The sequence below is a fragment of the Taeniopygia guttata genome, chromosome 1A (genome assembly GCF_048771995.1).
Source record: "Taeniopygia guttata chromosome 1A, bTaeGut7.mat, whole genome shotgun sequence".
Classification (NCBI taxonomy): Eukaryota; Metazoa; Chordata; class Aves; order Passeriformes; family Estrildidae; genus Taeniopygia; species Taeniopygia guttata.
The window spans coordinates 29,600,521-29,614,355 of record NC_133025.1 but is presented as its reverse complement, the minus strand read 5'-3'; the positions used below and the strand labels follow the sequence as shown (position 1 = coordinate 29,614,355).

The window sequence follows — 13,835 nt, the reverse complement described above, 5'->3', positions numbered from 1 at the left end:
GCAGGAGCTTAGGCTCAGGGTCACTACATGAATATTTCTTACTCCTTCTTTCTCTTGAGATATTACAGCCTATAATCTAAGTGCCTTAAGACTGCTATATACAATCTAAGCCGCTCATATCTTTCTGTACATTGACAAATGGAGGAGCACAAAATTAATGGAGGAGGAAAGTCTTGGCCCTTACCCTGGATGGGCAGCAGCCCCCACTGGTACCGCAAGCTGCTACCCCTCTGCCTGTGAGGTGCACAGTGTTTGTAAACACTCACCTCCTGACGAGTTTTCCACTCGGGAAACCAGAAGACCTGCACGCCGACCACAGTGGAGGTTGGTGACACTTGGGGTAAACAAGAGGAAGAAAGGGCCCATGGGGGGAAGTGTGCCTTCCATCAAACCCTTGCTCCTCAGGTAAAGCAAGAGGTGCCCAGGTGGGCATTTGTCCTTCCCTGGCATGCAAACAGCCACGCGTGAGTGCTTGCTCCAGTTTAAGAGACTTTGAAGGAATATTTGCCCCTCACAACCTGTACATTGATTCCGAAGCTAGATCGGGCCTACAGGGTTAGGGTTTTTTTAAAGAGAACTCAAGAAAGTCAGTAAGGAGCTGTGTTTTAGAATCAATGGCACATGATGGCCTCCAGTGAGCACTTAAAGTAGGAAATCTTCAATTCCTTTCTACTCTGTGTACTAACTTCAGAAAACAATTTTTTTTTTCAAATAATATGTTTTTTTCCTTTTGACTTGTGTGTTGTTTCAGCTTGAATATAGAGACAGATACAATAAAGCTTGGTAAGATTTGCCCTGGGTTCATGATTTGGGGGGAAGGACGAAGAAATACCTGAATTTCAAATTAATATTCTGTACTGAAAGTTAGTGCTGTGTGGATTTCAGAGTATGAAATGCATAGTGTCTTATTCACGGTAGCATTAAGAGCCTTCCCCCCTCCCCCCTAAAATTAGACCTTCAGATCTTGGTTTGCAGCTCCTGTCTCTGACACTCTGAGCTTCTGCTATTTCAGCTACAGTATGCGTAGACTGCCAAAGCCAGGATATTACAAATCAGAGAGGTTTAAAACAAGCGACTGGGGGGCTAAATCCCTCTTTCAGACACACAGTCGACACTCCCTTCACGGGAGGGCGGTGGTTTTTAATCATGCCTTAAAAATTCCTTAAAAGCAGGGGGTCTCCCCTCCGCGAGGGGCGGTCGGCAGAGGTGAGTCACCGCTCGCCCGGGCGCTCCGTGAGGGGAGAGGGAGGCAGAGGGGAGGACAGGCAAGTTGCGTAGCAGGGCTAGGTAGGTTTCCATGCTAAGCACAGCAATTGCGCACGGTCCCTTACGTAACTGTCAGCCGGGGATTCCCTAGATGGGGTCACTTTATTCAACCATTACACAGACCCCAGCCGCCGCTCCGGCGCGCTTGGGCTGTCGCGGCCGCCGCGAACGAGGCTGCGGCTGCTGCAAGGGAGAGCGGCGGCTCCTCACAAAATGGCGGCGCCCATGGAAGCGGCAGCCCCATTTTGTGCCCGGCAGAGCCTGTCAACAAACACCGACTTGGCCGAGGCTGAGGAACAGAAGGCGGCGGCTCGTTCGCGTTACGGAGCGCGGAGGGAGGAGAGCGGAGGATTTCACCGCCCTCCTGCCGCCGAGAGGAGAGTGTCGAGCGCGCGCGTTGGGGGAGGGAGGAGAGGGAGGTGAAGGCGAACAGGGAGCGAGTCAGAGGCTGCGTTATCCCAGCGCGGAACTGCCGGAGCTGCGGCGCGGGGGAGGGGAAGGCGAAGGCCGAGGAAGGCGGCCTTGGCGCAACCCTGGCCGGGGCGTAGCTCCCCGAGACCCGGGGGCTGCGGAGACCGGGGGGCTGCGGGAGCGGCTGGCGAGGCCGGGCCGGAGCCCGGCGCTGCCCGCACGGGGGGCGCTGCCCGCACGGGGGGCGCTGCCCGCACGGGGGGCGCTGCCCGCACGGGGGGCGCTGCCCGCACGGGGGGCGCTGCCCGCACGGGGGGCGCTGCCCGCACGGGGGGCGCTGCGTGTCGCTCCCGTGCTGCCTGGGCGGACGGGACCGTTCCTGTCGGATTCCGGCGAACCTGTAATGAATGACAGGACGATCGAGCTCCTTGTGTAGCTAACTAGGTCACTGTCAGCACTTAATTACTGTTTGTTTCATTTTAGTGCGTGCCTTATGAATAAACCGGCTATTAGGCTGATGCTTCAAGTAACATTATCCAGCACCAAGGTACAAAATGTCTGTATTGGACTCTGATCTTGCGATGCTAGCTTGGTAATAATTACTATTTTACATTAACGATGTCTTGGTTGTTATAGCTTGGTTATTCGGCTTAAAGCTGAAACAGGTGGAGATCCCTTACGATAAGGTTGTAAAGCTGATTCTAGTATGACACCACCGAGTTTGTTTGTTTCATGTTTGCAAACGGGGCTCCTCCGTTTTAAGAGAAAGAAGGGGCTTTTCTGCATTGAGACATTTTTTTTTCTGATCTACTTGTCTTAATATGCATGCTTTTTAATGGTATTAAATAAAGGAAATTACCTATTTCTGGTGTAAATTATAATTTTTTAATGTACCAAAATTACCTTGATATTAAGGAATTTTGAAATATCTTGCTGCATACTAAAGAGTCAAAGATCAAAAATAGGGAAAAGGAAAAAATCTTACTATTTAGGAAAAGGTCCTTTTATTGATCTCTATAGTATTTGTCAATGCAATTTGAGTTTATTTGTAAAATAAAACCTGTACAGTTTGTAAATGTTACTGTATACAATGAATTTCAGTTTATAAATGTTACAGAATTCTTGCAGACAGGATAGGTTCAGTACCTGAATCGTCACTATTCAGTGCTGCTTGCATGGGTTTTTGGCCTCTCTGTTGGTTGGAGTTTTTTAAGTATAGCTATGTTAAGTGAATGTTCTAGTCTAGCAGCTGTATCCTGTGTTGCAGTTTCTTTTTTTTTTTTTTTTTTTTTTTTTTTTTGTTTTCCTTTTAATCTTTAATATTAAATTTTGGGCTTATTACCTATCTGCAGTATTGCTGCTTTAGAGAGAGCCACAGTTGCTCTTGTCGGTGTGCCACTAACTCTGCATTTGCTTTCTGGTGGGTGAAATAGTCTCACTCATTTCCATTTTTGCTTGTGCTGCTCTTGAATTGTGGCAACATTATGTTCTGGTGAGTGTAACTAGTATCGCTAGCTATATGCTACTTGTATTAAACAGTAAACTGTAAATCCTTAGAAACTGAAGTTAATTTTGTTTGTGTGCATATGCTATATACATGGTTTTTGAAAATCAGCCTTTTTGAAAGCAGCCTATTAGATGGACTAGAGAACCCAGTAAAATCCTCTTAAGACTAGTATATAATAGAGGTGCAATGTGAAAATAAGCACAAGAATTACAGGGTGAACTTCTAGTAGAGGAGAGCATCAGAAATGCAAAGTTGGCAATTTTTGCAACATGTAGCTCTACCATATTTAATAAAAAATGTTAAAGTATTGGAATAACTGCATATGCTGGGCTAAAGACTTCACTGTTTGCTTAACTTGCTGTGGCAAATGTACACTTCAACAAGGGGCATTTATCCAGTAAGCCCTACCCCTTCTTACTGATTAATACTTCAGAATTCTTTATTCCATTGTAGTGTGCTAGTTTCTTGTAAAGATTCTGCTACTTAGTATAGACCGTTAAGTGCTAGTCTTCAACGGTACCCCATTAAATCATAACTAAAGGGTCTTATACATGAAATTAAATGCTAAACAGCATAGCAAAGATGGGAAAGTGGAGGTCCAGCATTACAGACTACTGCTGCACATTTACAATTTTCAGTACAGTTATTGGAACTTAACTACCTCAGGAAGGTTGGCTTAGATAATCTTAAAAAAAAAAATAAATTAAAAACACTTTTACATTGAAAAGACCCACCTTCTTAAGCTGTTTATTTAAATAATTTATGACTCTGACCCTCCTAAATCTTCCAACAGGATGTGCACCTTCCTCATTTCAACTTTATGGTATTACTACTCAGGAAATAAAACAGAGGGAAAATTTGGCTACGTAAACACTATTGAAAATACCCAAGTAAATTGATTAAACACTTTAAAAAATGTTATCTGTAAGTACTGTAATTTTTTAATACCTGCCATTCTTCACAAAGGTCCACCTCTTGGAATTAGTGAGTTTTATGGTCATCTAAACTCTTTAAATTACAGGCACTTCATAGTTGATGGTTTTTCAGTTGTGCAATGAAGTATGAAACACAAAGCAGGAAAACCATAAATGCAACTGAAGGAGAAGTAAAAATAAATACATAAATGCATTCCCACTTGATTTCAAAACTGCTATACTTTTGAAATCCTAATTCTTTTGTGGGTCCTGACTTAGGTGTTCTTAACACTCTGGGTTGGCAATACTTCAGCAGTAAGTTTAGAAAGATTGTCAAATTCATATCATTTTCTTGCAGGCAAACAAAAAAATATGCTGCTTTAGGTTATCATAACTGTAATGCACATTAGGGCCTCAATGGCAAAAAATGTTTTGGTGTTCTAGCAAACATTGGTCTGTGGCACAGAAGTCATTAATGTCCTGACAGCAAATGGGTGCAGGTTTTTTCTTAAAAAAAAAAAAAAATCTGGTCTTAGTAAACTACCTTTACTTTTAATCTCACGCATTACTTTATGATGACCTCTGTGTCAGTGTGATCTGGTGGATGGCACACTTCCCCTGCCACTATAGCTGTACACTGTTCCCTGAAATAGCACTAGTGTGATTCATGTTTCTGGTTGAATGTGTGAAAGTTTGATTGAGATGCAAAACTGAGAGAGTTCTTCTGAATGTTAAAAAGGAACCATGCTCAGAAATACAGAAATGATCAGATTAAATTTGGCAAAGGGTTTTTGTAGATTAAGAATTATGGTGTCTTACTTGGATGGGGATGGTCCAATTAATTTAAAGCAAAACCAAACATAATAACTTCATGAAGTTTCTTATAAGTAAAAATGGTGAAATCCTCTAGTAGGAGAGTTCTCAGTATTGCAGATTTGCCAGCAATATGTCATTGTCACGTAGCACTGTCTCATTTTTATATTTTTACCAATTCAAATGACAGTCAACAGTAGCTAAAATTATGTTGAAATTTCTCTGAGTAAGCAGTTGCCTTACCTAACTTTTATATGGGCATAAATGAAAAGGGAAATAATTTGTGCAACTGTGAATGTGTGGACAGACAATACACGTGACGATTTATACATTTCAATATAATGTACTAGAAGAACACTTCTGAAAAATAATAAATAAAATAAATACTGGCCAAATAACATATAAACTAATTAATCTGTTAAAATTGCCCAAGCAAATCAAGAATACCCACATATGTACTTTAAAAAGAAGAAATTTGTAGTTGTTGAATTATGATTCTCAATGCCTCTGTGGGTGATATGCTTAATCTGGATTTGGCTTTACAGACTGCTGATAGATAGGTGCATTGCATATCTGTTGTGTTGCCCAGATAAAAGGAAGTGGTTTTGTTTTCAGAGTGACTGGAAAACAAATCCCCTCAAACTGAGTGCATTGGTCAAATGTTGATGTGATAGCTAATTTGAAAATCGCACTTAAAATATAGGACTTAATTTTTAAACTACAGTTGTGTCTAATATAACTGAAAAAAAAAAAGCAAATGAGAAATAGTTTTTTAAGTTATTCACTATAAAGAGTTATCAAATGTAGTTGAGTATCAGTTCCTGTTGCTTGCAGAAACAGGGATAGCATTTAAAGCTTTTAGGGGAATCTGTGACTGTTATATTATAACAGTTATTATAAATATGTTTATTAGGCAGAGCTGCTACTACTTCTGAATTTTGAACCTTAATGTGAGAGCTGTCTCACCCAGAATCTTCCTGCAAACTCTCTTTGTATGCAATGATGATTGCTTAGGAAAATGTAGAAATGGCATACATATATATATATCTTCTATCAGTTCTTGATTTTGGGGTTTCTGAGGCTTAAGAGATCTTTATGTTTAAGAGCAGTTGATGCACAGAGCAGGACCAGTGTCTGGTTCTGAGCTGAGATGCACTTAATAGTGTTCAAAGAAGAGTGAACATAGTTCCCTAACCCTTTACCAAAAGGCAAAAGTGCAGTCTGGGTATTTGGGGTGTAGCCGTGTTCAAACGTGTTGCGCAAGCCAGTCTGCTTAGCCTTGTCCTTATCTAGATTGTGTGCGGAGTGGGGAAACGGCACTGGGGAAACGGCACGCTGGGGAAAGGTCTCTTCCCTCCATGAAACTCCCTTGCATGGAATAGAAAACAGTCAAGAAACTGGAAAAATTCTAGCACTCCTGCTGAAGAACAAAAAAGGGAGATTAAAGAAAGTGGGGATTTGAGAAAGGGAGCGAGTAAAATCTGATAATTTTGAGTGGGATAACCCCCTCTCTGTGTGCTTTCAAGCAGTGTCACAGGTGACTTTAGATATGGATCTCCTTAGGATGCATTTATCCTAAAGTTTGTTTCTATCTTTTGCTGATTTGGGAATATTAAATACTATACACACTTTATTACAAATCAATAAATTAGACTTCTTTATTGTTCTAAGTATTTTATTCCAGTTTGTTGAACACGAACTTCCTGGTGGATTGAATCACATGCTGCACCACAGACTGCTTGTAGTAAGTTCCCCAGCATAAACAGGAGTGGCCTGAACTTACAGTGTGATCTCAGAATGAAACTTCTTCCTGTCTTGTTTCATACTTCACAAAGTTTCTCTAGTGATACTTTACAAAGTCAAAATAGATTTTTTTTTCTTTAATGCTACAAGTTTGGCTAGATTTATAAGACAATAAAAGTTAAGTAAGTCTATCTGTGAATGAAACCCTGAGAATATTGTGTTTCATCTGTTACCTCTATTTTAGTAAGTCTGGGCTCATTCTTCACTTTGCTTTAGGAAAATTAAATAATGTCACAGTTTTTCCTGTGAGAGGTTACCAAGCTATTACAGGGCCTCCATGGTGTTCCATTGGAATTAATTGTGCTTAGAAGTTATGAAAATGGAGTTGTGTATCCGTAAGTCAAGTGTTTGTGTTTTGTTTGCAGTAATATACAGAAATTACGTATATAATATCCAGTATGTATTTGATAGTGTGAATTTCCCCAAGTAATTTAATTTTTGTTCTAGAATCATCTCTTTTTGCCAAAATATGCAAATTAAGTTTTCAGAGATGTTTTTAATTTTTTTTTTTTTTTGTTTTGTTTAATAGTTGGGTAACTAGCTGCAGCCAAGTTAATCTCAGGATCAATTTATTTAGTTAAGAAGAAAACACATAGACATTCAATTTACTAAATTTTTTTTGCCAGAGAGTTCTTGACATTAAATAAAAATCTAATAATTTCTGTTTGCATCTGAACATAAAATTATGTATAATTACATGCCAACCTTAACACATATGAAAATTAAGTTGAAGAATTCAGTGCTCATTGCTTAAGCTTTTCATCTGTGACATCATGCATGTGTATCATGATAATCCTTAATTATACCATCACTTTTTTAGTGCACGATCCTTCAGTTGGAGATGGAAACTTCTCACTGAATTAAAAAAATAGAAAGGTTATTTCTCTGTATCTGATGTGTTTATCTGCACACTTTTTTTTTTTTTTTTTTCTTTTCCTGCAGGCTTTTCTAGCGTAATCATTAGGAGAGTATCTGAATGCTCATACTAATGAGTACCCAAAATTCTGAACTAGTAGCATTATCATCACTATGCTGCTGAGAAAACTAAGGCATAGAGGGATTCAATAAAAGAATGAGTGCTAAATTGGGTTGGTTTTCATTTAATCAAAGCACAGTTTCACTGAATATAATGTACAGGTTATTTGAGGGTAGAGGTTGTTCAGCAGTAGAAGTGCTAGCCATAATTTTAGAACTGTGTTAAATTCAGCACTAGGATTTTTCTTGAATTTGTGGGTACATGCTGTGGTCCTGTCTGCGCTATTAGGGCTTTTCCTGGTGCAGTGTTATTGGGATGCTCTGTTCCTCAGAGCATTTGCAGCGCTGAGAAGGCTGTGTGCCTACGGTAGATTCTCCTTTATATTTCTGCATTTATTTTCCAGTGGCTTGAATTTGGAGCTCAGAAAATGAGAAGCACTTCACTAGAGGCCTTCAGTTCGATACAAGAAACTCGCTACTCTGTAAATCCCTGATAAAGACAGAAATAGAAGTGGTGTGTACCCAACAGGATACATTTGCGGTAGCCTCCCAACATCCCCTATCCCTCCCTCCCCCCGAGGCTGCCGCTGGCTTCTGGTGGGGCCTGGGTGCCAGAAGAGGGAGCACGGAACACAGCAGAGCCCCAGCCTGAATATCCCTGCTGCTGCCTCAGGCAGGAGGAACTCTGCAAGGACCAACCTGCAGCATTGCTGATGCCACAGGTTTTTCAGAAAACCCAGCTTCTAGCTCTTAATATATTTTTCATTATTACTATTTTTTGCTGTGCATGTGCAGCTTGAGATTTAAGAGCTTTTAGCTTTATCACATTGTTCAATAGGAAAACTGCCCAAAAGTCATATCTCTGATTCAAAGGCTACTCTCCCACTAAATTTCAAATTTTCTCTTCAAAGTAAAGGCCTTTTCAGATACATTAAGAGATTTTTTCCTGTACTTGAGTAAAAATGGGAGGTTTTTTCCTTCCTCAGTTTCACACTTGAGTTTTTGTTAAAAAGTTCTTTTGAAAACATCAGCTTTAGCCAGACACCTGGCCTGGAAAACTTAAACTCAGGTAGTATTAAAGTCAAAAAAACAGCCTGTCTTCAATTGTTTCTTCTGATAATGTGTCTTAGAACTTGAAGCTCTGTTGAATTTCAACCCTGAAAACATATCCTAGTAGCCGTTTGGCTGTGTTTGCATTTATAGTCATTATATGCAATGTGATTGCAAAATACGTATACTGGGCTCAAATACAGAAAGTCAGCTATCCTTTATTATACTTAGCTTGTTCCAATATAATGCTTATTATTCAGAATAACACTGTCCAGTGCAGAGACATTACATGAGAGGAAGGTAGCAAGTCCTGTACTTCTACTCTTAAGTAGTAAAAAATATTCTTTGCAGTGGTAGTTCTTGGTTCTGGCTTCCTCCAATGGGTTTAGGTCTCTGGGTAGCTGAAGCTGTTATGTTAGGTTCACAGAATGAGTCTTTAGCAGTATTCAGACTGTATCCCTTTACTGTGCAGAGCTGTGATCACCACATCGAGTTCTAACTTGTTACTGGACCACAGTCGAAGAATGGAACAGTTTTGTTCCCTAGCTGAATGGCATGGGAGAATTCCCAGAAGGTTACTTATTTTGCTAATCTCTGCTCAGAAGGTTCTGGTGGCTTCATTGCTAGCAAAGGCTTAGCCTTGTAAGTACTATCTACCTTTTAAATTTTTATTTATTTAAGTTTTAAGAAAGGATTGACTGATGAATGGCTAGCATTTGTAATGTTGAAGGGGTTTTCTGTTCTCACTTTGCTACTACTGGCTTCAGTTAGGTCTGAGAATGATAGAAGAGCTTTACACAGCTGTTTGCTTTATTTCTCCTTACCCCCTCCACATCTCATTGTCACAAAATGTTTGAGACATGTCTTGTGATTAGAACACCAAGGGCTACTCCATGGTCACATGCCTCTTTCTTGAGGGAAGGGGAAAACACAACCCCCCACCCAGAAAAAACCCAACCAAACAAAAAAAACAACCAAATAAACTACCCTAAAAGAGCACTAAAAAACCAAAAACACCCCCAAACCTATAGTTGAGGAGAGGGAAGAGTTTCCAATTCCAATATGTGATCTTCTACAATTACTGTAGAATAAAGAGGTTTATGGCTTGAATTCAGTAATACTGTTGTGTAAAAAAACTTTTCATTGAATATTCCACTGGGTATTTGGATGATACACTGAACATCTGTTGTAATGAAGGGTCACTAAAGGTCTGTTTTTTGGAAGAGGCGAAAGAAAGACTTACTTTTTGTTTGTTCTTGCTGGTTTCAATGGCCAGTTGTGGTTCCTAAGTATAGAGGTTAGTGAAGCTGACTTCTATATGCCTGCAACTGGTTCAGTGCTAGCTGGAGAGAATCAGACACTTTGCAAACAAATCGTTGAAGCAGCTTTGATATTCTTTACCATCTTTTCATGGAAAATGAGAGGATGTAATGTTAGCAAATTTCTGAAGGAAAAATTGGCTAGCAGGATTCTATGTGGCCTTTTAGGTATCTCAGCACATCTCCCCCTGACATGACAAAACATGCTGTGCAGTCACCAGCCTTTTATAAAGCTGTCATGCACATTGAAACACCGCAGATTTCTGTGTTTTAAAAGTAGGGTGTCCTGTCTGATGGAGTTTTGTCCATTGCCACAGCATAGTACCGTGCACTGGATGTTATGAACTATTTTGAATATTAGCTAAAGCAAAGCTACTGATCACCTAATTGGTTAGTTGTTGCCTTAGTAAAGCTTGCTGATCTTTAATATGGAGTAGCTATAAATATTAACACCCACAGCTTTGTTAATGCAAATAAAGTTATGGCAAGTTTAACATTTAGGCATGTGCAGGAGCCTGGGTGTGTCAGGAGGAGAGGCCACTGTAGGCCAGCTATCTTGGGTGGCACATTTGGAACAGAAACTATCAAACGCAGCACTGTACCAGCCTCGCTTGTGCGCTATTCTTTGTGCTGGTGCCCCCACCTATCAGCCAGAGAACAGGAGCTCTTTAAGTCACAGCTCCCAGCATTACTTCCAAGACCTGAATTCACCTACCTAAAACGGTTTGTATATACATGTATACCTGTTGGAACTGGAGTCCAGGAGTTGAGCATCATTTCTCAGAAAATGTTGGATCATCTCTTAAAACTGGAGTACTAGTATTCTGTGTAATGTCTTATGGATGTTTAAAAGCAGTCAGGATTTAAGTACTATTAAACAGTTCACTGTCTCATCCTTCATTCATGTCAAAATTAATTGGACAAAACTGCTGCCAGTTCACTACTCAAAGCTGGTAAGTAAAGATACTTGCAAAGAAACTCACCAGTTGAGTTCATGTTCTGCAGCCAATTAACTTTTAGTAAGGGTTTACAACTTCAAAGTACTTCATATATATCTTGATCTCTAAAACATGAGTTTTCAGCATTTTTGTAAAGTTGGAAGAGAAAAATAGATTGTTAACATTTTTTGGTCTGAATATAAGATAGAAAGCACAGTTTGAATATATATATATTTGTAATGTTTGGTCCCAGAGTTTAGCCATACAAAGGTCTTTCTCATATACTCCATAATGAACCACTTGGACAAAAAATAAGGGTGCATGAAGAGGAGATGGGAGAATTGCAAGCAAACGGTACTTGTGTTACTTCTTTGCACATTAGTCACTTCTGAAAGTACACTGTAGTTTCAGTAGAACTTAGCAGTGTTTTGCACATTGTTACATTTGTTTTAAAACATTTTATACTTTGCAGTTGTTATTTAACTTACAGATATGAACAATAAAGTTTTGTTGTTTGAACTTCTGCCTAATTGTAATGAAAGGAGAAGTACAAACTCTGCAAACAGATTTTATAGAAGTATGAAAACAGAGCCAGCAGTTTACACAATCTACAGAAATGATATGTCATTACCACAAACTAGCTACTACAGGAAGTAACTCTTGAGTTACGTGCCAGATTATATATTAACTTGAGACTCTGCATACATAAAATTATTTGGAGACAAATATTCCATGTTCTTTAAGAGCCCCTTAAACCTCTGTGGAAGAAAAATCTTAGCAGACAACTCCCAACACTTTTATAGGACAAGTTTTGATATAAAAGTTCATATCCCCTCAAAATATGGAATGTAATGTAACTAAAGAGGCAGTTGTTTTCATGGATCACCTCTGAGACATGAAAATATGTGTGCACAGTATCCACGTGTCCTCTTGACCAACACAGGTCTCTTATGGTGCTGTTTCCTTATAGGAACAACTGAGATTTTGGGTAAATCCCTGATGCTGAAAACATGCAGGTAAATAATTTAGATAATGATGTTAATTTAATGCTGTAGTTGACTTGCCAAAGTAGTTGCTTATGAATTTTGTAGCATTTGTAGTCTGGGTAGCTAGCTTCTGAATGTTAGTGATAACTTTACCCTCCAGCAGAATGGCTTTCTACAGTTATGCACTAAATACTCAAAACTGATGGCAAATTCTGGAATCACTTGTAGTAGTTAGGTAAGAGCAAGTTGTTCTATAATTTCTTCATGGCTTAAACTAGGTGCTGCTTCCAAAAAGGAAGCACATCATACATTTTCATCCTTTTCTCCGTTCCTTCCTCTTGCCAATAGCATTTCACACACCTGTACTGCAACACAGAGATAAATAAATAATAATTCAGCTGAAAATTTACAGGATAAAAAAATGTCTTTTAAATGGACTTGCTACCACTGCGTGAAGGGCAGCATCAGTGCAAGAGAATGTAGAAATAAGAATCAGAGAAAGACAGGACTCCTTCTTCCTCTAGTCCTTCTTCAAAGGCTCCAGCATCTACACTATTCAGGTAACAACAGGACAGACTATTGTCCCCCTTGTTATCACTGGTGAGAGAGTAGAAGAAATCTGAAGTCAAGGCAATCAGGTGCTGCTAGCACTTCATTGTTGCTCTTTAAAAGGATGATAAAGTGGTATCTTTTGATAAATATTTTCTCTAGTTTGCTTAACCCAGTTGTCACAGGCATTTTGAAAGGAGTGCATCTGGCTGAATTGTTAACTGTGCTCTTATTTCTTTTTCAGGGGAGATCTTGTGGTGTTTTTAAGAAAACAGAAACAGAAAACTAACTTTCATTTTATATGCAGCATGTCCGTGTGGGATGGACACAGATCATACAAAAATGAGTTAGGAAAGGCTTTTTGGCTGATAACAACCATTATAATTTTCCTACTGTTGCCAGCTTTGAGTCTGTTTGCCCCCAAACTTTGTGCTGCATCCAAAGACCTAAAATTTGGTGTCTGCAGGCCTCGGAGATGGAGAGAAGTTGAGCATAAAGAGAGAAGAGAGCCTGCTGAGTATTTTCAAGACTGAGATTTGGAAATAAGTTTCTCTCCTCCACTTACGAAGAATCTAAAACAGGACCTTATGAACCATGGCACATCCATATTTAGATTCTATTTACCTATATACTTTTTTCCCCCCTTTATTTTTGTATGGACAAGTTTTAAAATAAATGCATATATGAAATAAATTCCACATCTTAAGTCTTGCAAATAAGGGATGTTGTAGGAGTGGTATGCTTCCTACATGTTTTCCTATCAATGAGAGGGACAGTGGACATATATCACAGGCTTTATTTTGGTAAGATGAATGTTTTCAGTCAGCATTAAACCTGAATGCTGAAGTACCAAAATGCTGTCTTGTCCACTGCTGCCCTCCTATAGGTCCATCAGTTTTAACTCTTGGTAATTCTCATCCATTTTAGACTTCTTTCCATCTTCCACTTCCTCGATCTCTTCTTAGTAGCACTTTGCCACTGGAGCTACAGAATATCTATCTGGAGTTTCATGACACCCCCATAAGTGTGGAGGGGAGAATGAAAATGTAGCTATTCCCAGATTATAATTTTATGTTGCAAACAGTAAAGTTAAGCAACTGAAAAAGAAGTACAGACTTTTAATTGTTGATTTTCAATTAGAACTCCTTCCCTTCCCCATGCAATTATATCAAATCCATGCTGTGCTTTAGAAAAATGGGGTGAGGTAGCTCTTCTTACAGCTCACAGTGGAAATTTTACCATTCCAGTGATGCAAAAGGGCTTGTCTGGAGCCCAGAATAGTGCAGCATCATCATCCTTACACC

General features: G+C 39.6%; 1 protein-coding gene across 19 annotated transcripts in view; it reads left to right on the top strand.

The window, feature by feature from the left end:
• Positions 1-722: 722 nt before the first annotated feature.
• LOC105758557 (uncharacterized) overlaps positions 723-13,835 on the top strand; it is a 31,578-nt gene continuing 18,465 nt past the window's right edge. For 2 of the 19 annotated variants that reach the window (XM_072922375.1, XM_072922371.1), the window contains exons 1-3: positions 1,296-2,224; positions 8,094-9,381; positions 11,967-12,012. In XM_072922375.1, coding sequence (XP_072778476.1) covers positions 1,358-2,113 — 756 coding nt within the window. In that variant the 5' untranslated portion in view covers positions 1,296-1,357 and the 3' untranslated portion in view covers positions 2,114-2,224; positions 8,094-9,381; positions 11,967-12,012. The other 17 variants (XM_072922401.1, XM_072922392.1, XR_012053057.1 and 14 more) reach the window with 16 other exon arrangements.